General features: G+C 37.7%; 1 protein-coding gene across 1 annotated transcript in view; it reads left to right on the forward strand.

Annotated features, from left to right (window-relative positions):
• The first annotated feature begins 8,513 nt into the window (after positions 1-8,513).
• Positions 8,514-24,615, forward strand: part of LOC113042492 (ephrin type-A receptor 3-like) — a 45,913-nt gene continuing 29,811 nt past the window's right edge. The window contains 3 exon segments of the mRNA XM_026201384.1: positions 8,514-8,526; positions 8,529-8,569; positions 9,850-10,519. Of these exon segments, the coding sequence (XP_026057169.1) occupies positions 8,523-8,526; positions 8,529-8,569; positions 9,850-10,519 (715 nt within the window). The 5' untranslated portion in view covers positions 8,514-8,522.

A 24,615-nucleotide genomic window follows, 5' to 3' on the forward strand; every position in this document is an offset into this window, starting at 1 on the left:
ACACACACAGCAGTGAACACATACAAATTGTGAACACACACCCAGCAGTGGGCAGCCATTTATTCTGCGGCACCGGGAGCAGATGGGGGTTCGGTGTCTTGCTCAAGGGCACCTCAGTCATGGTATAGCTGGCCTGAGACTCGAACCCACAACCCTAGGGTTAGGAGTCAAACTCTCTAACCACTAGGCCACGATTTTCCTAACACAGAGCAAGCCAGCCTTGAGTATACAATAGTTCAAAGTGCTCGACTGGTAGTACATTTACAGATCTTAATTAGTCGTGAAAGTGCGTCTGTTCTATACCTGCCATGTAGTTCGTTATTGAACATTTCTTTTTAAGAAACTGGGCTGGAAACTTGGATCTAGCATTTAGCAAAATATAATTTTGCATGGCATATGACTTTTAATGGACCAGTCCAACAGATGTATTTGCTGATATAGCCAAAAGCTCAGAGACCAGTGCTATTGATTTCAACTTGTACTCATTGGAAACACATGCCTGTGGTGAAATTTCTGCAAAATGATATATGTTGCTTTTGGAACATTTTGCGAAACTTGTCGCAAAAAAAAAGGGATGCACCGAATGGCGGCAACTGAAATTATAAGCAAATAAACGAAAAGACTGAATAAATGCACATGAACAATAAAGTGATCAATAGCAACCAGCAAACAATTTCAAGGGAAAAATCGACTATTATGATTTTGTCATAATCGTACAGCCCTAAATGTTAGTATTGTAATTTTACTAAAATAGTTTCATGCAAAGAACCGTCTGATATAAATATAAAATAAGTAACTAATAAAATAACTATTTATTATACAATAATCTGCCCAGGTGAAAAGGAATAAAATAGTTGCTGTTCATTTCAGCTTGAAACGGTAGTGAATTGTACAGTTGAGTTTTGCAGTAGAGACACATATTTCCAGTTAGCCTAGGTTGATTGATTCAGTTGAATGAGTCAACTCAAATTCCCACAGTTGATTTTATATATAAAACTATGAGTCAAAACCATTAACATGAGAGCTATTACCTTTTCTCTCTCCTGCTGCTCTGAATGACACACCTTAGACCTTATCGCCCCCGGCTGGATCCAGACTCCTGTGGCTCAGACAGCTCATGCGGTAGAACGAGTGTCGATGCCAGTGGCATTTCAGGATAGAGGCACATGAGTGCTTTGGATCATGGCCAGAACATTGGATGAAACACCATGTGAATCTCCTGAATGAGACGATTCATTATAGCTATTTACCTTTACTTGAGCATATCAGTTTCACATTGCATCTCACTGTGTTCATAGCTGAGCTGATGGAAAGTTGAAATGTAATCTTAATGAATTCTTTCTCATCTTAGTTCTGTATAAAATCCTGTCATCATTTACTCGCTCTTATGTCGTTCCAAACCTGTATATCTTTTCCCCTCTGTGGAACATAAAAGAGGATGATTTGAAAAATGTTTTAACTGGTTGCCTTTGCAATGAAAGTCAAATAAGCCCCAAACCCCGACTGGACCCTTCTGACTTTCATTACAAGCACTGAGACTTTATCAGATTCTCTAGAATCTGATTCCATGTTCAATTTAAATCAGATTTGTGCCCTTCCCTTGTCACTCAGAGGAAGAAGATCAACTTAATCCCACCTTTCCATCAAGGGTCAAAGGCCATTGTGTTTTATCAGCTTAACTTTTGTCTTAGAGCTTAACATTTTCTCATTTATGCTATTTCGGTTCTGGTAAGGTAATGAGACTTGATTAAAACAGATCCCTTGTGTGTTCATGTGTGCTAAAACGAAACCCTTTTAGCCGACAACGGCTTTGATCTGTCATTATTGTGAGGCCCACTCCTTCACCTTCATTAACATGCTCTCTACTCTCTCTGTACCTAATACTCAGCCTTAATGTTTTCTAATGTCTGAGACGGTGTGAATTCTGTTTCGCGTATCTCATTAACAGCACTACGCTTATCACTGATGGCCTGCTCTCCTGGGGATTTGAAGCTCGTGCACTATGATTCCTGGGAGGTTTTATTGATTTGACCCTGCATTTTGTTAATGCAAGGCTTAATTGCTTAGAGACTCATTCCGAATTTGAAAATGTTTCATGCGTATTACAACATGCTTTTTTCCTTTGATTGAAGTTAAATAAGTATGTTAAAATATATTACTTTTTTTAATGAAAATTGCTAATTTGGGAATTGAACCTAACCCAAGTATTAAACTTTGGTGCTTAACTTGAACCACTATTTGTTTTAATAATAATAATAATAATAAATTATGATAAACTTTGTTTCTTGCTCATCAGCGTTGTTCTAAGAAACGAATCAGCCTTAATTATAAAGAGCCATTATGAACCACAAGCTCAAAGGTGATGTCACCGTCTTCTGGTGCGGCCCAGTTTAATCTCTCTAATTATGACTTGTGCTGTTGTAACCTGTTTCATGCCCTCTTGGGATTTTATATCCAGCACGGATGCAGTTTCATTGCTGTTGTGCATCTCCACACACACAAAGACTCATCGATGCGGCAGGTGTGGTCCGAGCTGTGTCTGTGCTTCTAATGAGGCATCCCAAGAGTGTCTTCCCTGCTGTCTTCCACTAACTAACACACGGGTCACCATTTCATGCCATGTCTGGCAGCAGCCTGTTTACACCTCTCATCATTAAACAGACCCTGGCATGGCCAGTCAGTCGTGCCTGACACACATTTCGCAGGTTATTAGGTTGTGAAATGGCCCTTGTGTTCATTGTAATTAATGTGCTGATGTGCTTCCTGTCTAAAGGTCATGTCTTTTTTTTAAGATAAAATATAAATGTATACTCTTAGTAAGATCTTAACCAAAACCAGCTGTAGTTTGTGTCTCTTAGACCCTTCATGTGATGCATTTAGATAATTAATTTATTAGTGCATGGATATTTCCTTCCTTTTTACTTCACTTATTGTACCGTGAGTGTCCATTCTTCCTCCATTGAGTGGGTGGAGCAAAGTTTATCTCAGTGAAGCCTGTTTGGCAATATGATTCTGTAGTTCTCTGGTATTTGTCTGAGTGATAACAGTGATTGTGTGGTGATTTCTGTCTTGGTTAAGTCTTATCTATCTCACTCTGTGGTCTGGAGCTTGGCACGGTTCCTTCCTATGGCTTTAGTGTGAGGACCATGATCTGAAGATTATGATGTTCATGTCTGCAAAATTAATTAATTAATTCTATTTAGGAAATTCACAAAAAGAACATCATTAACATTTATGATACATAATAATATATAATAACACGCCGCAGTTATGGTTTGAAGTAAATAAGTCAAAAAGAGAATTTCATAGTAAATCTCCAGCAGATTTTAAATTAGAAATACTGTAGTCCTAATCGTTGTAAGACATATAAACATTAATTATTGCACTTTTATATAAATTCACTGTGATAGTTATTCAGCTTGCTGTTGATTCTGTAGTTTGTTTTGTTGCAAAAAATACATACAATGCATCAAATGTTTGTTTATGTAGGTAAATGTAAAAAAGTGAGAAAACAATGTAGATTTGGTGAAAATGTACGATAATTTCTGTGGCTTGTCAAAAAAATGTGAAGGCAGCATAAAAGAAAAAAAAAAATCGTATTTGTTCAGATAACCTAAGTTTGTGGATGCACATTAATATTTCTGCTTCGAAAATACTAGAACATCTTCATTCTGTGTTAAACAGCTTTGTCAGTGGACATTAGGAGATCACTCATGGGTGTCAAGCTGTAAGTGGATGGCTGTTCTTTTTGGCATTGAGTCAGATGAGTGTGATGGTTCTGCCGGACAGGCTGGATCTCTGTGGCAGGTCTCATCAGTCTGTTGAGGCAGAATAGAGGCTCTTTTACCACCTCCCAGTAGAGCAGACCTCTGACTCCCCACCAGCAGTGACTGACAGGAACTGCTGACTGCATTTCAAATACACCCCACCGCTTCTGCCAAGATGGCTGTACGATAGCAGTGTCTTACAATAGTTATGCCTACCGTGCTTGGAGTGGATGCTGTTGAAACCGACATATCAGTATTTGCAGGCTCTGTGTTTTGTGCTTCAATAACCCCAGAGTCCTTTACTTTGAAGTTCGAACCATACAAGATTTTTTACAAATGTGGAAGACTTGTGAGACGTAAAGGTGAAATGCATCGTTTTTTTTTTTTTTTTTTTTTTTGCTGCTATTAAAATACTTGGTAACACTTTAGAATAAGGTTCCATTAGTTAATGTTAGTTAATGTATTAATTAACATGAACTAAGCAAGAACAATCCTTCTACAGCATTTATAAGTCTTAGTTCATGTTAATTTCAACATTTACAAATGCATTATTTAAATCAAAAGTTGTGCTTGTTAACATTAGTTAATGCACTGTGAATTACCATGAACTAACAAGGAATAACTGTATTTTCATTAACTAACATTAACGAAGATGAATAAATACAGTAATAAATGTATTATTCATTGTTTGTTCATGTTAATTAACACATTAACTAACATTAACTAATGGAACCTTATTCTAAAGTGTTACCAAATACTTTTCTGTCTTAATATTCAGAGAAATCTAGGAATTTAGTTTTTGTTGTTTGATTAGTTTTGCTAGAAATAATAAACACTAAATCTGTGTCAGAAATTGCATACGGTCTACATTTGATGAAATAACCTATTTTGTGGTCCTAAAGTATACTACATTCTCCATGCCTTACTTGTGATGTGACTTATGACATCAGTTGTGTCGCTATACTGACATTCACAGTTCCTCTCCCATGTTCTCTTGGGATATTAAAGTGTCCATCAGATGCACACTAAGAAATCTCAGCAGAAGTAGTAGGTCACTTAGGTATTTTTTTTTTCACATAGTGTTCAGTGAAGTTTGAGAATTTGGACATGCTACTTTTTTTCAGATACTTTTTTTGACAGATCTGTCGAGAATGTGGCTTTGTTTGTGTAAGAATTTTAATCTGCCTGACATAGCAACAGAATAAACAATGGTATGAGTTTGGGGCGGGGCTATGTATTTGTCTGACCAATGACGGTTGGTGGGGGGGGTGATTGGGGTTTGTAAACTATTATCATTTTTTTTATTATATATGGTGAGAAAAGAACATAATATGTACCGTGTATGTTTATCATGTGTATATATAAATACACACATACAGTATATATTGTATATACATTTATATTTTTATATTATGATATTATATTATATACAAATACATTTAATATATTAACATATATTTTTTTTAATAAATGCATGAGTTTGTATTTATATACACAAAATAAATATACATACACAGTATATACGCGTATATAATGTATACATAAACTTTTATTTTGGATGTGATTAATCATTTGACAGCACTAATACCATATTCTAAATACCATATTTAATAAATCAGGTAGATTTTAAACTTTTAAATGCCCAACAGTCCCTGCCAGAATATACATGTTCAGAGTTAAGAATAGTATCTTCATAGATTGATTTACCTCTTAAGTGAAGGATACTTGAGAAGTACCTGACAGTGGCTGTGCATGAGTGAGAGTGACCCCATTGTCCTTTTCGGTTCCCTGAGGACTTCCATCCAGCTGCTTATCTATCCTTTTGCTCTCCCTTTCTTGACCTACCCTTCTCCTTTTTCCATTTTTAAGTTTTTGCCTCCCTGTTTACATTAGAGGTGATTGCTGACCACTGCACTCTTCCCAGTGTTAATGCCTGAGGTGGCGAGATCTCAGCCACCACGAGGGATTCCAACATTTCCCACATCCACAGTTGCACGACTGGGAGCTAATGATGAAGAAAAGCCCCCATCCTCTACTTTATCTTACCAGCTGTTTTAGTAAACATAACATCGATTGGCCTAGTCTTGTACAAGACTGTAACCATATTCGGGATAATGGGGCTAAATTTAATTAACTTTATACAACCATTTGTATTTGAGTGGATGCTACACCTGCATTGTCTATAAATGTTTTGACCCTGGTCTTGTAATACTGTTAGAAAAGTGAATTTACAGTGATTTCTTTGACAATTTTGAATTCTATGGGTACCTAAATGGAAATCTTTTTATTGCATGGTACCGTTATGTCTTTTGGTGAGCCTGAGTAGAAACACCAGCTTTGTGAAAAAACACTTCTCTTTTTCGTTGACAGGTAGAATAAAAGGGATCTTTCACCTTTTGTATAACAAAGCAATGATAGAATTTCTATGTGTTTGAACTAGGACTTTGGAGAGAGAGCTAGACTCCTTAAACATTTGAGTTTCTGTGACATTTGGTTGCATAAGCTTGTCAGCTTGCTAAGGTTAGTTAGGTGACATTAACATTGATGGGTTTTGTTGAAACTGCAAAAATGGCTTGTTAGTTTTGTTAGCATAGGTTAGAGTATTTCAAAATATTACAAACAAAATATTGCTATTATTTTTCTAGCAAAAGTATGTTTATGAATTTGTGGGTTTCTTGAAATTTCTTATATAATAATAATAGTAACAACATTTCCAGCAATTGTTATTTATCATAAAAAAAATATACAAATTATGTGAAATTGGTAAAATAATACTTTGAATATTTTTTACAATAAATAGTACATTTACAAATTGTATTTAAAAGTATATATTTTAAATTTATAAATCAATGATACATTTTTGTGCCAATGAAAATCTGAGCTGCTTTCCTAACAGAGCAAGTAAACAATAATTTAGCCTGGGTGACTTACTGCTAAGATCTTATAATGTTCCTGCTGGTTAATTCTGATTTGTCCCTGTTTGGTACTTGTCTTGCTGAAAGACCAGCATAGCAATTATTTTTATTTGCTAAATAAAATGGGGAAGTCGTGGCCTAGTGGTTAGAGCGTTTGACTCCTAACCCTAGGGTTGTGGGTTCAAGTCTCGGGCCGGCAATACCATGACTTAGGTGCCCCTTGAGCAAGACCTCGAACCCCCGGGTGCCGCAGCCCTTTTGCCGCAGCATAAAGGGCTACCCACTGCTGGTGGTGTGTGTGTGTGTGTGTGTGTGTGTGTGTGCTCGCAGTTTCGATGGGTTAAATGCAGAGCACAAATTTTGAAGTATGGGTCACCATATTTGGCTGAATGTCACTTCACTTTCACTAAAACATTGTCAGTAAAGTTGGTTTGCACCTGAATCTTGCAGGTGCAACTGGTTTGACCAACTTGGTGGTTAAAGCATAAAAAATAATAAATAATAGGAATATCTTTCTTGTTCAGAGAGTCAGCATCTATTTGTATTGCTGGTTTAGAAGTTTGAGCACATTAACTGTTTGTGATTTAAGCAGCCTGGTGGTCCAAAACACAACACGCTAGTCTTTTCATCAGGGACTGTATAGCAGTTGTTTAAAAAATGCTTGCTGAGCCCGAACTGATGTCTCAGGTGGAACAAATTTTGCCTTGCTGTGAGTTAAATGTTACCTGCTGTTTGTATTAATGGGCTGTGCGGAGCCTGTGGCTGTATTCATTTGTTTGTTTTATTAAATGTGTCTTTGGAAAGGCCGAGCAGAATGATTTCCAGATCATTTGGACTGATATATTGGCCTGTCTGGTTTTACCCCTCATCAGAAAACAGGCACACGAGCACCAGTGGTTAATGGCATCGTATCTGTATACGGTTAAGAAGCAATATCCTGCTTTGACTCTACATATGGTTTTCTCTTTGAGTGTCAAGTCATCAAATGTACCCAATTGCTATGTATATGACCCATAAAACCAAACATAATCCATGTTTCCACATCAACCAACCATCAAAGCGTGATTTAAAAATGCACACTGTTTGCATGTCACACAAACCCATTGGCAGTCAGTTTTAATTAGAATTTGGATCCAGATGGTCTTTGATTTTCCCATTTTCCTTTTTCTTTTTTTTTTGTGAAATCGTCACAAAAGGGCACGCACATGTGGCCAGGAGAGGGAGAGGTTGATATTCAGCGTGAAAGAGGAGGAACATCTGAGGTTTGGATGTGATTAAGAATTAATCACCCTGGTTGCCAGGGATGTAATTGGTTTGGGAACGGAGCTCAAAGTGGGAAGTTCAGGGCTCCGACCATTGGGAGATTGAAAGACTGTTATAAATAGCTCTGAAAATATTGATGTGAGAACAGATTTCAAAAAGACTGCGTGAGGAGCTGCGAATCATATGTTTTGTAATGGTCATGACTGCGTATCTAACCCCATCTGGCTTTAGATTATTGTGCCTGGTTGTAGGAGATATTGAGGTTCAGGTTAAATAAATCCACTGTATATGTCATGTACCATCGAAATAAAATGGAATGAATAACCTCAAATGCAAAGTGTTGATTAGTTATTCTGACATTTCTAGAGCTCCGTTGTCTATATTTTATTCAGAAAGACTTTAGTCTTGAATGATTCATGCTTTACATGACATCATGCTGTGTAAAAACCCAATTGTCGTGAATGATAAAAATATGATGTTCTCTGCTAAGTATACTAGCCCTGTGTCTTTGATTAACTTGTGTCTCTGTCCTTTTCATTTTTTTTTTTTTTTTTTTACAGTTACTCTACTCGACTCTATGTCTGCCCGGGTGATCTGGGTTGGGAAGCGTATCCATCAGAGGGGGTAAGTACCTGTGAAGGTCTGCACAGCACAGCCAAAATACATCACCCAACTCAAAAAACAAAACAAAACCATGATTAAGAGTTCCATGCTTGTGAAATTAGACCTAAGCCTTTCTCACAGTACCTTTGCCAACAATTTTACCAGTGAGCAGTTTGATAGGGAAGCCACTGTCACAGGTTTTGGATAAGTGTAATTATTTCCTTACAATTGGATATTTAAGCTCTTTTAAAAGTTTCAAATCCAATAAGATGAATTTACAGATAACTGTACAAAATAATTAACATAGACAATGTACTCTGGTTAACTAAAGTGTTTTTTCTAGCTTTGGGATAGCAAAAGCTAGTAACATCTTATTGTTGTCCCTTGTGGGGTTTGAACCTAAAACCTTTAAATAACTAGCCCAGATATATTTACCCGTTACTTCATACCCAACCAGTTCTGTTACAACCCAGATTTAAAGTGTAGTCCTTGATCTTTCCTTGATCTTTCTAACCCTCAAAAATGCTCACAGCCTCCCTCTGTGAACATACAGGCTGTGACTCTTCAGAGTTTCCTGTGGGGGGTCATAGGAAAGTCTCATTTTGTACAACCTTGCCAACCCGCTGAGTAACGATTCTCTGTCTCCTCTGTGGGAGTTGGTTCTCATCCCACGCTTTCGTTTCATTCATTCAAATCCATTTTCACAAGATGATGATAGATTGTAATAGTGGCCTTGGCACAAGTAGTCATGCCCAGATTCACGAGTGCCTGTAAAGAGAAATATCTTTTTTGAAATAATATTTTTGTGTGGTGGTTATGAAGCAGGGAAAAAATTTATGGTTTGGCATGTCCAGCAGGATGCGTACTACACTTCTGAAATGAAAGATTTGAAAGATTTACGTTGATACTTTTTGTGCCTTTACTTGTAACCCACAAACTTTCTGACGTCATTGCCAAACCAACAAACCAAATAGTTTTTCATGGTTTTTGCCTTTTTACGTTTTAACAATTGAAGTTTCCAAAGCACAATTATACAGTTTTCTTTGCATCAACAATGACTTGATTTATGCGTGAACAAAACAACTGAGACTGTTCAGTTCATAACTTTGAGCTGATTGCCTGTCAGAAGCACTTTCCTCTTGATGACTTGATGACATAAATTATGCCTTTTCTCATAGTTCCCATCATGCGTCTGTCAAAATCTTTTATAAACCACTGTATAAGCCTAGAAAGTTCAGAACCAAAGTACAGAGAGCAATTACCAAAGCCTTGTACTAATGAACTTTTTGTTTGTTTGTCAGTGGGAGGAGATCAGTGTTATGGATGAGAGGAACATTCCTATGAGGACGTACCAGGTGTGCAATGTAATGGAAGCCAATCAGAACAACTGGTTGCGCACTGGACTGATCCAGCGAGAAGGTGCTCAACGTGTCTACGTGGAGATCAAATTCACTCTACGTGACTGCAACAGCCTTCCGGGAGTCCCTGGGACCTGTAAGGAGACGTTTAATGTGTACTACCACGAATCTAACAATGCCGTCGCTGCACCTTTGCGGCACATTCGAGAAAGCCAATATGTCAAGATTGACACTATAGCGGCTGATGAGAGCTTTACGCAGACAGACGTTGGAGATCGTGTCATGAAGTTGAATACAGAAGTGCGAGACATCAGTGGTCTCAGTAAGAGGGGCTTGTACCTGGCGTTTCAAGACCTGGGTGCTTGCATTGCTCTGGTGTCGGTGAGAGTCTTTTATAAGCGCTGTCCTCTGGCGGTGCTCAATTTGGCCCGGTTCCCGGACACAGTGACGGGTGGCGATTCAGCACTGGTGGAGGTGCGTGGAACTTGTGTGGAGGATGCGGAAGAGCTCGAGGCACCACGGATGTTTTGCAGTGCTGACGGAGGTTGGCTGGTGCCCATCGGCCGCTGTGTGTGCCGGCCAGGATTCGAGGAGGTAGATGGACACTGCCAACGTAAGTATTATTGTTTTAACTATCTCAAATGATTGCTTTAGAAAATATCAACATTATTGTGGCTAACTGGGTAAACATGCTCTTGATCTATAGCGGGCCTCTTTGAAATGAATAGTGTGACCACAATAGTGGTTTTACAGTGCATTGCAAAAAGTGACCACATCCACAGCTATTTTATAGGTTCTTTCTGCTTGTGTTAGCATTATACTATTGGTTACGTAACAGAAACTTGAGGATATTCAGTTAAAAACTGTAGCAAATAGGGTTAAAGGTTTTGTCTTGACTCAAAGACAAAGTTCAAGAGTGCTTTAAAGCAATCTAATGATTGGATGGAAGAGATTAAGAATGGATAATTAGATTATAGAAATTTGACCACATCGCCTGATCCTTAGGTTGAATAATAGATAAGGATGGGTAGGTAACGGGATGAATAGATGAGTACAGTAGTTTTGTAAGTAGGGTTGGGTCCCAAACTCAGTACCAATATGGCACTGGTACCTATGTAATCGGTATGTACTAGAATCTAATCAGAACACAGATTTCGGTGCCATGCATGAGCGATCGATTGAAATATTTATCCTCTGGTTCTCCAAAATGGACGTAGGAAACACCATCAACGGCACTGTAGGTGAATTTTTTTTTTCCAGACGGAGAAAATTAACATAAACTCAAGTCAGAAAACTGTAATAATACAAATATTTGTAGTAATGAGAGTGTCCATGTCACATTCCGACTTAAAAGCACAAACATGCAAATGAGAGCATCCGAGGAGCACGTTGAGGCAGCAATTACACTTGTTCTGATGGCAGCAGGTAGCCTTCTATTAATTAAGCTAAACATGCTGAAATTAACATGCCTAAAGCTAAACTTCCCTTGTATTCACATTTCTAAACTATTAATTATTATGAAAATACCAGAGATGGCTTGAATAACACAGATTAACTATATTGTCACAGTAGAGTGTTTATTGTCTTTGTTTTATCATTTTATATGTTCAGTTACAGCTACAATAGCAATGCCTTTGTCCATATAAGGGATTTCCTGGAGGGTTATGTGTTCCGCTACTTCTGTGACTGGATATGTGGAGTTACTGTGCGATGCCCCCCTTTGGCATCCAGTATGAATGAAACAAACATTGTCTGTTTATAGTGATAATAGCCAATCCTTTATTTGGGGGAATTTTTATTTAAAGCTATAAATGATGGAGCGGAGATAAGATAGATAGATAGATAGATAGAGAGATAGATTTTATACTTACAAACAAAAAATCCATTAAAAGGAGAAAATGCTAGATATAACCTTGCAAATAAAGCTATTCCCCTGAGAAAGGTAGAATGCAAACTTTATTATCGCATGTACATGGTAAGAGGGTAAGCTCAGGTCTTCACTGTTCTTTTCATCTCAGAAGGTGCTAATGGCTTCATTAATGCAGCTTGTTTTTTTTTGCCAAGACGAGGGTTGCACTATAATTATTATTATTATTATTATTATTATTATTATTGTTATTCTTTTGCTTTTGTTTCTTTCCTCTCCTTTGGTTTTTCAAAGCCCTGTCGCACCTCAGCCACTGTTCGAGGAACTTGCTCATACGCCACCCCAGGACTGAGAAAGCTGCAGCTTTTAAATATTCATTCAGCCATTCTGGACTGTTTTCTTGTGGATGGAAGTGTAGATCAGGACGGAGGGGGTTTGGACAGGGAACATTTGAGTGGCATGACTTGGAAGTAGACTGGAGATATGGGGGTGGGATATTCATCACAACCAGTTCAGTGCTCTTTGGTTTGCACCACAGCTGATAGAGTACCACAGCTCATGTCAATGATTGTATCTGTTAATTGTACTGTTAGGCGTAAGTCAGCTATTAGCTAATAATGTTTAGCTTACATAACGTGTGATAGTTTTCTAAGCAGAGAAAAACATTTTTAAAGTGTATACATGCAAAAAGATATTTTATACTGCCATATAGATCATCTCAAAGCTACTGGACTAAATTGCGCAAAACTCCAGTTTTGAGAGTCTATATACTGTCTTAATCAGACAATTGTATTTTTGGTGTTTGCATGCAGCCTGTGATGACATCACATTAGAAAAAGACTTTATATTGTCATAGTACTCAGTTTACCTTGATACTTTCTATTCAAAGAATTTCATCTTTTTATACTCCCTCAGGAGTAATATAATTTGCTGTGGCACAATAGATTCAGCTCAGTGCCGCGAGAAACATTCAGCACCAGTGGAAAAAGAGGAGCATTTTACAACCATTCATTAACCAGAGTGACTGAGACTGGGCTGCATCTCAAAAATAACCTCAAAATAAAAGATTTACTCCGACTGCAATAAGAAATTGGTTAATTTATACAAGCCGGGTCAGCTGACAAAACACTCATTTCTCTCTGGCTCCAACAGCTCTTTCAGAAACAGAACAATGCCATGCAAAATGACTTGAAGTGAAACAGCTCGTGGTTTGTTTTCACCTTGCGGTCTCGCTGTGGGTTCTGGAAGTGCATGCTGACGCTGGCTTTCTCCACTTTTCATACTACGAGGGCTTTTATATTCACCGTAAACAGCATTAGTAGAAGGATGGATCATGGAAGTATTATATCTAAATTTAAGCTAGTGTTTAACGACCACTTCTAATTTTTCCTTTCTCTTTCCCATTCTTCCTACCTTTTCCTCATCTGTTTTTTTCTACCTTTCTCTTTTTGTTTCTTCATTTTGTCTTGCAGTTTCTTTCTAAATCTTCCAACAGCACCTCAGTCTAGCCCACTTACTGCTCAATGTCGACCCACAAGGCCATATAGAAAGACAGTGAAAAATAGAGGGAAACGACCACTGTTTAGCTACGTCTTCTCCCACAACCTCGGCTCAGTGAACTGCCTCTTATATTTATCTCTTCCATTCTTTTCTTTTCGTCTTATTGTGGCAGCTCTCGAACGCTCTCCAACAGAAACCCCCTCCCATCCATTCTGGTTTAACACTTTCTCCTGCCATCCGTAGATTCATCCTATTTTTTTTCTCTTTCATTCCATTCTCCATATCCTCTCTTAACCCTTCAGTGTGTGAAAGTATGTTGTAAACTCTGATAACTTGTATCAAGTCCATTCACAGGGGCTGTTTCATTCTTACCCGTATATCTCCGTGTAGAGCTCTTTTGTGTACAATCAAGCGCTTTTGTTGGATGTAAATGGTCTTTGAGTGGATTGGTGGTGCACATCAGCTTCTGAGTTTGGGTCTGGCATGAGGTCTGACCCGATGGCCCCCTGGCTGTTAGCATGCCAGCTGGAGATGGGCACTCTCTTCTGTCTCCCAAAGGGGTATTTTCTACAACGCTAAGCTCACACGGTTGTGGCTGAATGGAGTGTTTTTCATCAGGGCAGGAGCGGCAGAAATGAGCTCTTTGTGACAGTAATCTCACTGTGTGGAGCTCTAGAGTGTCTTCCTCCATAGGATTTGAGCTGAGAAACTGGGTCATGGGATTGTCAGCACCCCAATGGAGATTCACAGTGGAGGCGGCTTTAGAAGATGAGCGTGTGTGTGTGCTCCAAAACCAAATTTTGGAGTGTAGATTGGAGAGGTTAACATGGTTAAGAGACCTGAGCTTTCCACACACTGGTGCTGTTCATCTTTATAGGGGCTCTAGTAATCACGTACTTAGACGTTTAGTTCGATTTCCACATCTGTAATCCTCACCACGTGATGCTCGCCTGCAGGGTGACAGCATGATGCTGGAATTGCAGGAGTTTATTTTCGTCCAGTGATTTTGTACCACGGACACAGTCGCCCTTCAGCTCACCCACATAAACCTTCTCTACAGATTTTGTTGGCTAAAGAGTGAATGGGTATTAGGAAATGGGGAAATTTGAGTTTTTTGGCTTTTATGGACACACTCAAAAAAAATTTATTTTTGCTATTTGTTCAATTTCATTAATTAAAATGAGCACATAAAACACAACTCTTTGTAAAAATGGTCCCAACTTAGGATAGTTTAGAGCAGTGGTTCTCTACCTTTTGACTATACAAAATAATATTTGCAAGGCCCATATTTTTTTTTTTTTTTTACACTCACTCTTAACTTATACCTAATGACATAATTTAGACCTTATGGATAACTTAAAAAAAATATTTATTTTGAAACATGAAATATTCTTTGTAAAATCCCAATGGAGATTTTAATAAGTTTTATGATTTCTCCAGGTCCAGAAATGACCTTGACCTCCAGATAAATGCAGCCTTGGTCAGCATAAGTCTTCTTAAAAACAAACAAAAAAAAAAAAAAACCCCGGAAAATTCCAAATATTTGACCTGTTGTGTATTATGTTATAATAAATATCATATTATATTAAATCATATTAGACACTGAAGTAGGGACCCTTGAGACATTTCTATTTATATATCATGATTTGGTTAAAAAAAAAAAAAGAATAAGAAAAAAAACACCATGATGTATTTAGTTGGTACTACCAGTGAATCTGACCACAAAACATGCCTGTGGATATTTAGGTCCCTTAACACTTGAAGCGTGATACACCGTTTCTGCTCTATGGGCATACATACATACATATACTGAATCATTTAACCGTCACTGGTTCATGCTGATAGCCCCTACAGCTCAGTGAACCATGAAGCAGCCTGTTCAACATTCAGCCCAACTCAGTGACCTGAGCTGTTTTCTTCCCCATATGCGTTTGAGCTCTCTGCATAGCATATTGCTAGCTGCTCATTGCCAGTTTGGAACTGTGTGTATGAGCTGCATCGAGTGCAAGTTTTTCTTCCAACGGAGAAGCTTTTATTGGCAAAGACAGCTTAAGACATCTGCAATAGCCATTTAATGTACCCTTGATAATAATATTATTTCTGGAACAAATTTTTAAAGAAGAAAAAGATGCTCATGCGCAGCTAGACTGCCAGCAAGTTTGGATGCACTCGACTGAATTGATATTTCTTGTGATCTTTAAACCTAATGCTTAATGCTAATGCTTTTAATGTAAAAATATTTCTTTAAATATTTTAATGACTATGCAGAGCTGTATTTCATTTTATTTTAATCACTACATTTAACTGTGTAAAAATAATAAAGATTTATGCTGTTTTTATTAGTGGCTTCTAGTTAATCAGTTGCCGACTAAAATGTCTAGCCATCTCAGCCCTATATCAAACTGTCTAGGACATGTCATCTACCCATTTCTGTACCTCCAGCTGCTGTTCGGATCAATAGCACTTTAGTAGCCGATAGTAAACAACATGGAATAAGCTGTCAGTGGATGGCAAAGTGCCAATCTGCAATTTAGGCTCACGGTCCAACTGTCATAACACAGACGATTCATGATACTTGTTTTCTTTCGCGTGCAGTTGTCTCTAAAGAAACTGCAGAACATGTTCGAGTTTCACATTTCTGGCATGCTGAGATCTGGGCAGAGTAAAATATAAATGACACCCAAATCAAACGCTGATGGAACACAAGTGATGGTATTGACAATTACACAGCGCACAGACTTAATTTCCTTTGATGGTGTCTTCATAGGTTTAAGGGCTGTGGAGTTTTGAGATTTGTGCATTTCTTTCTCGGAAAGCAGTAAAACCGAGACCGTTGTGAGCTCTGCTGGACAACGTCAGGATGACTACCAGATGTAGCCGGTGTTTTTTTTTCGTCCAGCTGCTGGGTCTTGGGTGTGGACCCCTGTAGGAAAGACAAACGCAGGAATATAGAGTCTCCACAGCCAAAGCATCAAAGACTCAGAGCGCCATCAATTATACACGGACATTGACAGCTTACAGAACTCTAAAATTTCATCCAGGGAGTTAAGCACATCGTTGAATGTTCCTTTTCTGTCTACAGGATGAATTTATGAATGTTTTTGCATGCGTTTAGTAGAAGTTGTATTTCACAGTCTGTAAAACTTACAGACTGGCTTCACAGTTTTTCTTTACTGAAAAGGAAAAATGGTAAGGAAACTAGACATTTCTTCCTCATTCCTTCCAATCACCCGCAGTTTAAAAGTCACAATAGACTTATTATTCCTATTTCAAATATTACCATTATGATTTCTATAGAGAAATTCACGAATCACATTATAACTGTAATAGAGGACTGCGATTTTCACAATGTTTGGTCAAATTAACCATTAAAAAAAACATAATGGGGTCTTGGGTTGATAAGGGGATCATGTTCAGTATGGTCAGTTTCCACTTGTTCCTATTTTTCCGGCATTATGTTGTGTTCTTTTCTGATGATGCCTAACAGTGACATTGTAATGGGATTTGTTTCTACACCTGTTCTGTCTCTCAATGGCATTCCGATATCTTTTTCCAGTTTGTGTGTTGAGAAGGAAGGCGGCACGTGGAAGCACCGACACGTGCAACCAGCAGTCATCTTGTATTATTTTTTCCAAACTCTTTTAATAATTCATCTGGCAGGCTGCAGATGACAAGAGGGCCTTACGACCAGGAGAAACAGTCTGCTGGTTGGCTCAGACTCCTTTATTTAAAGTCAACTTGAATCCATATGGACCCTATTTACTTGATTGCAGTCTTGTCCATGACTCATTAATCCAGTTTTTAAAAATGGTCTTTTTAATCTTTAATCAAATATCCCTTTGCAATGATTATTTTATTTTATTTGAATTGTAATTTATTTTCACATTTTATTTAGTTTTATTTAATATAATTTATTTTATTTTTTTATTTGTAATTTTATAATTTTGAGCCTTAGGCCACACAAGCTATTGAATGACTGTTGAGTGATTTTAACAAACTCCACACTGCATTTGGTCAGATTTTGGAGTTAAAAGGGTTTTTGTATTTTTATTTTATTTTATTTTATTTTATTTTATTTTATTTTATTCATTAGGCCACATGACATTAACTGGTTTTTAACACAGTCTACGCTACTTCCCCCCACATGTGGAACATTCCTTTGCACACAAAAAAACCCATTAGATTTAGGAGTTTAAAGGGGTTTTCACTTAAATGTTAAGGGACAAAATCACAAAAACTTCACTGTGAGCTCTGTTAGAGCGCAACCATGTCTTGGTCATTAAAATTTCCCACATTTATTCCCACATTTCATTTTTTTTAAAGAAGGCGGAGCCACTGGAGAGACAGAAATGAAATATCCAATAGCATTTGCACATGTGTAATGAAATGGAGCCACGATCATTAAAACGAGAGACTGTCTTTTAAGAGGAGCCAGTTTCCAGTGCTGATTCCGAGTCTGGCACTGACTGGTTTAAAGACCTGGTCTACGTTTGTGATTACAGACTTGTACAACCTCACATCTCCCATACAAACCTGGATTCTACCATCAACCTCTATGATTATAGAGGACAAGAATTTTCTCAAGCAAAATTCTAGACCGTGGGAGGCTTATTAAATAGATCAATATGAATAAATCTTTTTGATTTTTCATGACACAGAATGTTAAAAGAAAACAGGATTACGAGGGAGACTTCAGCAGCTATTTTAATAGCTGTTCTGTGTTCAGAAATAATGCATTGCTTTTGAAACTCAGCTTGAAGTAGTTTTATTTTATATTCCTGTGATTTTAAATTGATGTAGTGAGGCTGTAGCTTTGTACGCACGCAAAGACAGCAAGAAAAAAGGCACGGGTAAGCGGAGAAGAATTCGTTTTTATTGCTACTTTTCTTACATGTATGGATAATCTCTTTTTTATAGCTCTCCACCCAAGAACTGTGGTCAGAGGCTCCCCATGCGCTCGCTTTGTAGCTCACGCCACTGAAATAACAGCAAGACCGCCAGTCTCCAAACACACCTGCTTTTCATTTCGACCCCACTGATTACCAAGTCTGCAGGAAAACTCACGTATTGAGTATGCTTTAAGTTTGAGTAGAACGGACTGGATGCAAACCACATCTAATATGTTGTTCCCCAAGTACTGATGCATTTCTAAGATAAAGATAAAAAAAACCCCTGTGCATTAGCACCTTAGAAAGCACTACAGTTATTGTTGTTTGATAGAATTTTTTACATTTTTATTTTTATTACCTTTCCAGAGTTATTTTCAAATCCAAAACGTAAGCATTTGGGCTGTTGGACTATAGAACAAGGGAATAAAAATGCTATAGACTTAAACTGAAGCAGCCATATCTCGCGACCAGATTTGACAGATTGGACTACTAACCAAAACACCCTAGCAACTATGTATGCTATAGTAATACGAACATGTACTTCTCACTTTGGTAGAAATCTAGTTATTTCGTAAGTGCTTATTGGAAATTTTTTCGTAGGCTCCGCAATCATTCACAAGTGGTTTTATTGTGTGCATGACTCTTCTTGAAAAATCTGCTGTAGGCGGAATTGATGGTTAATGGAGAATTGCAGAGCTTCACTTTTGGATCATGATAAAGTTGTCCACCTTGCTTCTAACAGTTATTTTATGGGATTAAGTAGACGTTTTGTCTATGGCTCAAGTGGACATTATATGCCACTAGGTTGATAGGATGTTCCAGCGAGGAGTACCAGCAAAGCCTTGGAGATTGGTTCTGTCACGCTGTGCATGATGGATGGAAAGCTGGGAAATAGCCTTCAGAAAGAAAGGGCACTCCAGGGAGATTGAGAGCAGATTGAGACAAAGAAGAAATCCGGCAGTGGAGATGCTTAAACCCTCTCTTGACACATCTGAGGTAATTGGACAGGTATTTTAGATGCTGGAGGCCAGGTAGAAGCTGTGTTACGTGACTTTAAGCCATTTGTGCAACCATGGTTATTGAAGAAGCTAAAATGTTTGACCTCTGAGAAGGTCTGACATCCTCTGTTGCTTCCGGGATAAACTCTTTCCATAATCGTCCAGTTTGAAGGGTTAAAGATGTGATTTAGGCCCAGAACAGACTGGTGCTGTGTGAATATTGCGAATAACCTTTTTAGCTGTATTCCTAGCGGGTGAGCTCTGAGGAAAGGTCTGGCTCTACCATTCTCCAGTCGTCAGCCTGGTTGGGTTGGATTTTTTTTCCTTCTCCAAAAATCAATGCTACATTGCCTAATGGCCATGGTAAAAATGGCTGAAAAGACTTTAAAAAGTCTCTTCTGTGAAACCGGACGCTAAATCAATACAGCGCTATAATCACCAGAACACTTCCATTCCTATAGGTGAGATCGAGTTCTGCTAATGTGAAGAACCTTGTTTAGTCTTGTATGTCAAAGGGCTCAGCAGGTCATTTGCTTACCAACAGAAATGCAAACATGGATATCCATAGACAAATATGCTGAAATACCCTAGAGGCTAACTGTTAGCCTCGATTAGGATGTCATATGGAAAGTGGTGCTTTGATATTGATGCATTTTAGCTGTTTGGCAACAGCGAGTCAAGGTGAGCAAACATCAAAGTCTAGATGTAAGAAACGGAGCTTCACTGATCATTACGCCAACGCTTTCTTAGCGCCCTTTTGGTCAGCCATCAAATTTCATGTTGTATGCATAAAAGAGAATGCCGTATGATTATACTTCAAAATACTAATGTGAGCTAGTCTAGAGGAGCCCATATTTGTCCGTTTGAAGGCCAAGCACATGAAACATGCCTCTGAAGGTTGGCTATTTAAAGTCCTTTGAAAGTGTTTGAGATGTTAACGTTTCCAAGCGCTTTTCTTTGCTTTAGTTTGTACGAATCCTTCGATACATGTGGATACAATTTCACTGTTCAATCCCCCTGGAGTTCTACTATTTAAGTCTTGATTCACACTCAATGAAGGGAACGTTTTGGAATTATGTTGCCATGGAAACTAGTACATAAGCCTGTATCCCTAGGTAATCGAATGCGCGGACCCTGTGGGTGCGGGACCCTGCGGTCAGCGTTCCACTGACCTACCTTTGCTACGCTGTTCTGCTTTTCTGAGTAGGTCCGCAGTGCTGTTAAATTGAAAAGGGCACCTGAAGTGCTGGAAGCAGGGATGTCACTTTTACCATCTCACTCTCCCCCTCCGGGGGGAAGAAAGTCAGTCCGTCTGTCTCTCATATCTGAGAAATTCTCCCTTCATTTTCTTCATTGAACACTGGTTTGCATAGTAGCCTAACTGGATTGACTAGACACGGATGTCATGTTCTCTTGGGCTAATGCCATTGTATTAGATTGTAATTTGTGATTGTATGTTTGATTTAGCCTAAATTTTGCCTCTTTCTAAAAAAAAATTATCTTCTTAAATTTTTTTCCTCTTAATTCATAGTAAAATGTGACTTTGTTTAATAAAAATACCTTAATTGTCTTCACATTTAATCGTATACATTTTCTAGGAGATATTAAAATAACAGCAAGATGTTAAAGAGAAAGTTATATTCTTATATTGAAAGTTATATTCTTGTATATTAATGTATTATGTTTTATACAATAAATCTCATGTCCCTTGTTTTAATTTTAATTTAATTTATTTTTTTATTTAATTTTATGTATTTCTCTTTCATTAGTTTTACATTTTTTCACTTCCCCATTAGTTTGTTTTCTAGATTTACTTTCATCATCTTAGACTAGATGATACTTTTCTGAAGTTTCCATTTTAGTTTTCATTTTTAGTATTTTAATGACTGCCAAATTCACTTTATTTCAGTTAGCTTTAATGTTTTTTTAAGCTTTAGTTTAGTTAATTTTTTTCCCATTTCAATTTTTGTTGTTGATTATTTTTATTCAGTTTTTTTTAACAAGATGGTAAAGTGGTGTCCCTGATCCATGTGATGGAGAAGGGTCTCTGTTAGGTGTTCAGGTGGAGGGTTGATGTCTATTGATCTGCCTCATTCAATATGAACCAGAGGCTGCAGAATGAGACCGAATGAAAAATACACTAATAGCAACCATTCGTCCCCATGGACCAGGCATTAAACACACTCTCCAAACATGTCTCTCATCTTCCCCTCACAGAAAGAAAAACAAATACAAACGCGCCACTGTTCATTTTTCTCTTGCTTGCTTTCTCTTACTTAATTCCCATGATGGTGCTGCTCTTTCTGTCTTTTTGTCTGAAGGTATCATATATAAAAGCTATTGATTATCTTGAGCCAAGTGGACACCAATCACAGCAATGTAAATATTTGATGAGGAAGCCATCTGAAATCTCTCTGAGAGATAGACTTTTCTGTCTTCTGCTCATGAGCAAAAGTACGATTTCAAGCACGTATGTTCTGTTTTACATTGATTATTTTCCTCTCCCTTTAAAAGACGTTGCATTTTTAATGTTTTGAATAAATTAATAGAAAAGGAGTGTAACTGATTAATAGCTTGGCTATACCAGCACCAAACCAGCATAAACTATCATGTTCACTCATTTTGTTTGACTAAATTAAGATTTCATTATGGTGGATCTTGCTGGAGGATGTTTTCAAGCTCTGGTGATCTCAGATAGACCAATTAATCTAGAGCTTTTCTACTCTCCACTTAGGGGCAAATTACATCTCCTGAATCTGTCCTTCACAAGCTTTCCATATCCTCTAACATGCTTTCATTTGCGGTTAGCAGGCGTAGTGGAAATCTGCCTTGTTGCTATTGCTCTGGCTTTGACATACTAGACCAGTTGGGTTCCACAATAGGCCAGGCTTTCCAAGGGATTTTTGGTTTGGCACTGAACACACAGAGGGTGCAAAACCATAATACACACATGCTGTTTCATTTCAGGCTTCGTTCCAAACCACCACCGAGACTTTACACCTCTTACCTCAGGTCTTAGCGTATTAATTCTTCAGGTCTTAGTATATCAGTGTTTTTACACCCCGTACAGCAGAACTTCACCTCATAACCCTGAAGACTATGTTTTAATTCAGAATTATTTAGGTCAGTGAATACTCCCGGATTTGTGGCAGAATTCAGTAAGCCTGTTAGCATAAAGCTTTAGTTAGTACAGCAGTGCAGACATTTGGGAAAAGGGCTTTTTTTGTGTGTTTCCACATCTGTGTATATACTCCTTTTGTACAGAAAAACAGGAACTATGTATCACATTGAGCTCTGGCTTTAAAAAACAATGGGTTTTTGTATATCTGTGGTCATGTGGATTACAACGTTTCTGTAAATATAAGGAGAGCATGGATAGATAACAAAATACAGTCAGCGTGACATTGAGAAAGGATAGATTTAGTAATTTCAGACTGTGGAAGAATGAAAAAATAGGCGTTTTTCCTGTTAAGAGCAGTATTAATTCTGCTGGTCCCGATTGCCTCTCGGCAGATTGAAGTAGAAGCATTTAGAGCAAATTCTTGTTCCTTTAATCTCTCAGAAAGATCTCCCGCTGAGAGGGTCTTATCTTTACTAAAGCATTATCTGCTTCATGTTTTCTCACTCTATGTGTGTGTATGTTGCTGTGTTTGTGTGGCTGTGTCAGTGGCTTTAGATTAAGATAGATGGAGAAATCTTTGTCATTCGAGTTGAAGAAAGCCTACCTGAAATAATTTTTAGGCCAAAAAATTAACTCCAAAAAATATTATATAACAGAAATAAACTAGACTGGTCAGAAAGATTGTGGCATTTTACATGATTTTATCTCCCATTAAAAGACACTTCTGCTCATGTTTTGACTCGTTTAACCTTTTCACGCTTCATACTTGCAATAAATCGCTGTTGATTGGTTGGTGGGGAACTGAAAGATGTTGATTAATTAATTAAGAGGGACAGCTGTCTTATTGATTATGAAACATCTCCGGCCGTTAATTAAAGGTAATGTGGTGGTAAATCAGAGCATCAGTTAATGGATTGTCAGAATGTGAAGTGTAAATTCTAATGTGTGCAACGTAATTCTAATTCTATTGATTATTAATGGGATTTTTCTTGCCCCTGTAGTGAACATCATGTTGGAAAAATATTATATATATATATATATATATATATATATATATAGTAATGCATTGTAATTATATTTTAGATTTTTTTATATTTAATAGAAAAGATAACAATGATATGAAATGTTTTATATTACATATTTAAAAGAGTATTTCTGTAATATTATCATTTCAGTACATCATAATCATCATAATATATAATAATTGTAGCAATTAATTGTGTGTGTGTGTGTGTGTGTGTGCGTGCGTGTGTGTGTGTGTGTGTGTGTGTGTGTGTGTGTGTGTTGAGAGAGAGAGAGAGAGAGAGAGAGAGAGAGAGAGAGACCACCATGGCTGGGATGCAATCCTTTTGCATAGTTTATTAAATATGGTGTATATAAGAAATACAACATGAAGCGTGTGAATATTAACTTCTTTCATGAAGTTGTCTGGGAGTCAAGGACAGCATCTGTGTTTGAGTTATTAACTACAGTGTAAGTTGAGTCACTTAACATTGTTAAATTTACAAGCAACACCTCTCAAAACTACATCCACCTCTAACTGCTTCTCAAAGCTGCTATCACTCTTCACTCCATTAACACGGTCCAAAGTTCAGTATTAGTCACTTTGAAAAGCCTCTCCTGAAAAGGGAAATATGTTGGAGGCATTGTGCTGTGGCTGATAAGAACTGACATGTTTGGGATGTGTTTGCAGAAATATAGGGTTTGCTTTTAGTTCAGGGGCATCATGGGAGTCTGGCACGGCGTCCCTGAGGGGAAGTGCTCTAATGCATACACACACACACACACACACACCAATCACACTCACTCAGCTCCAACTTAACCCAGGCCCCACACACACACAGAAAACACGGCCGCCACGTGCCTCCAGTCAGGCTAATGCTGCAGCGGGATGTTAGTTATGCCTCGCTGGAGAAAGTGACGAGAGCTAAGAGGAAACCTCCCTCAGATAACATCACAAAACTCCTCTCTTCAGATTGCTTATATTTTTCCCATTTATAAATTAAACGAAATAACTTATAACCTAAGTGATTTATTGTAATGATTTTTTCAGTTTTAGATTAAAATACATCAGAAAAATAATTACATATTATAAGAAATAGACTGTGTGTATGTTTATATGTATAAGTGTATATACAGTTGAAGTCAAAAGTTTACATCTTGCAGAATCTGCGAATACTATTGTTAATAATCATACCAAATTCATGAAGTTGTTTATTTAGTACTGACCTGAATGAGACATTTCACATAAGATGTTTACGTATAGTCCACAAGAGAAAAAAAATTGTTGAATTAATTAAAATGACCCCGTTCAAAAGTTTACATCCCCTTTAT

Source organism: Carassius auratus, chromosome 24, assembly GCF_003368295.1.
Source record: "Carassius auratus strain Wakin chromosome 24, ASM336829v1, whole genome shotgun sequence".
Lineage (NCBI taxonomy): Eukaryota > Metazoa > Chordata > Actinopteri > Cypriniformes > Cyprinidae > Carassius > Carassius auratus.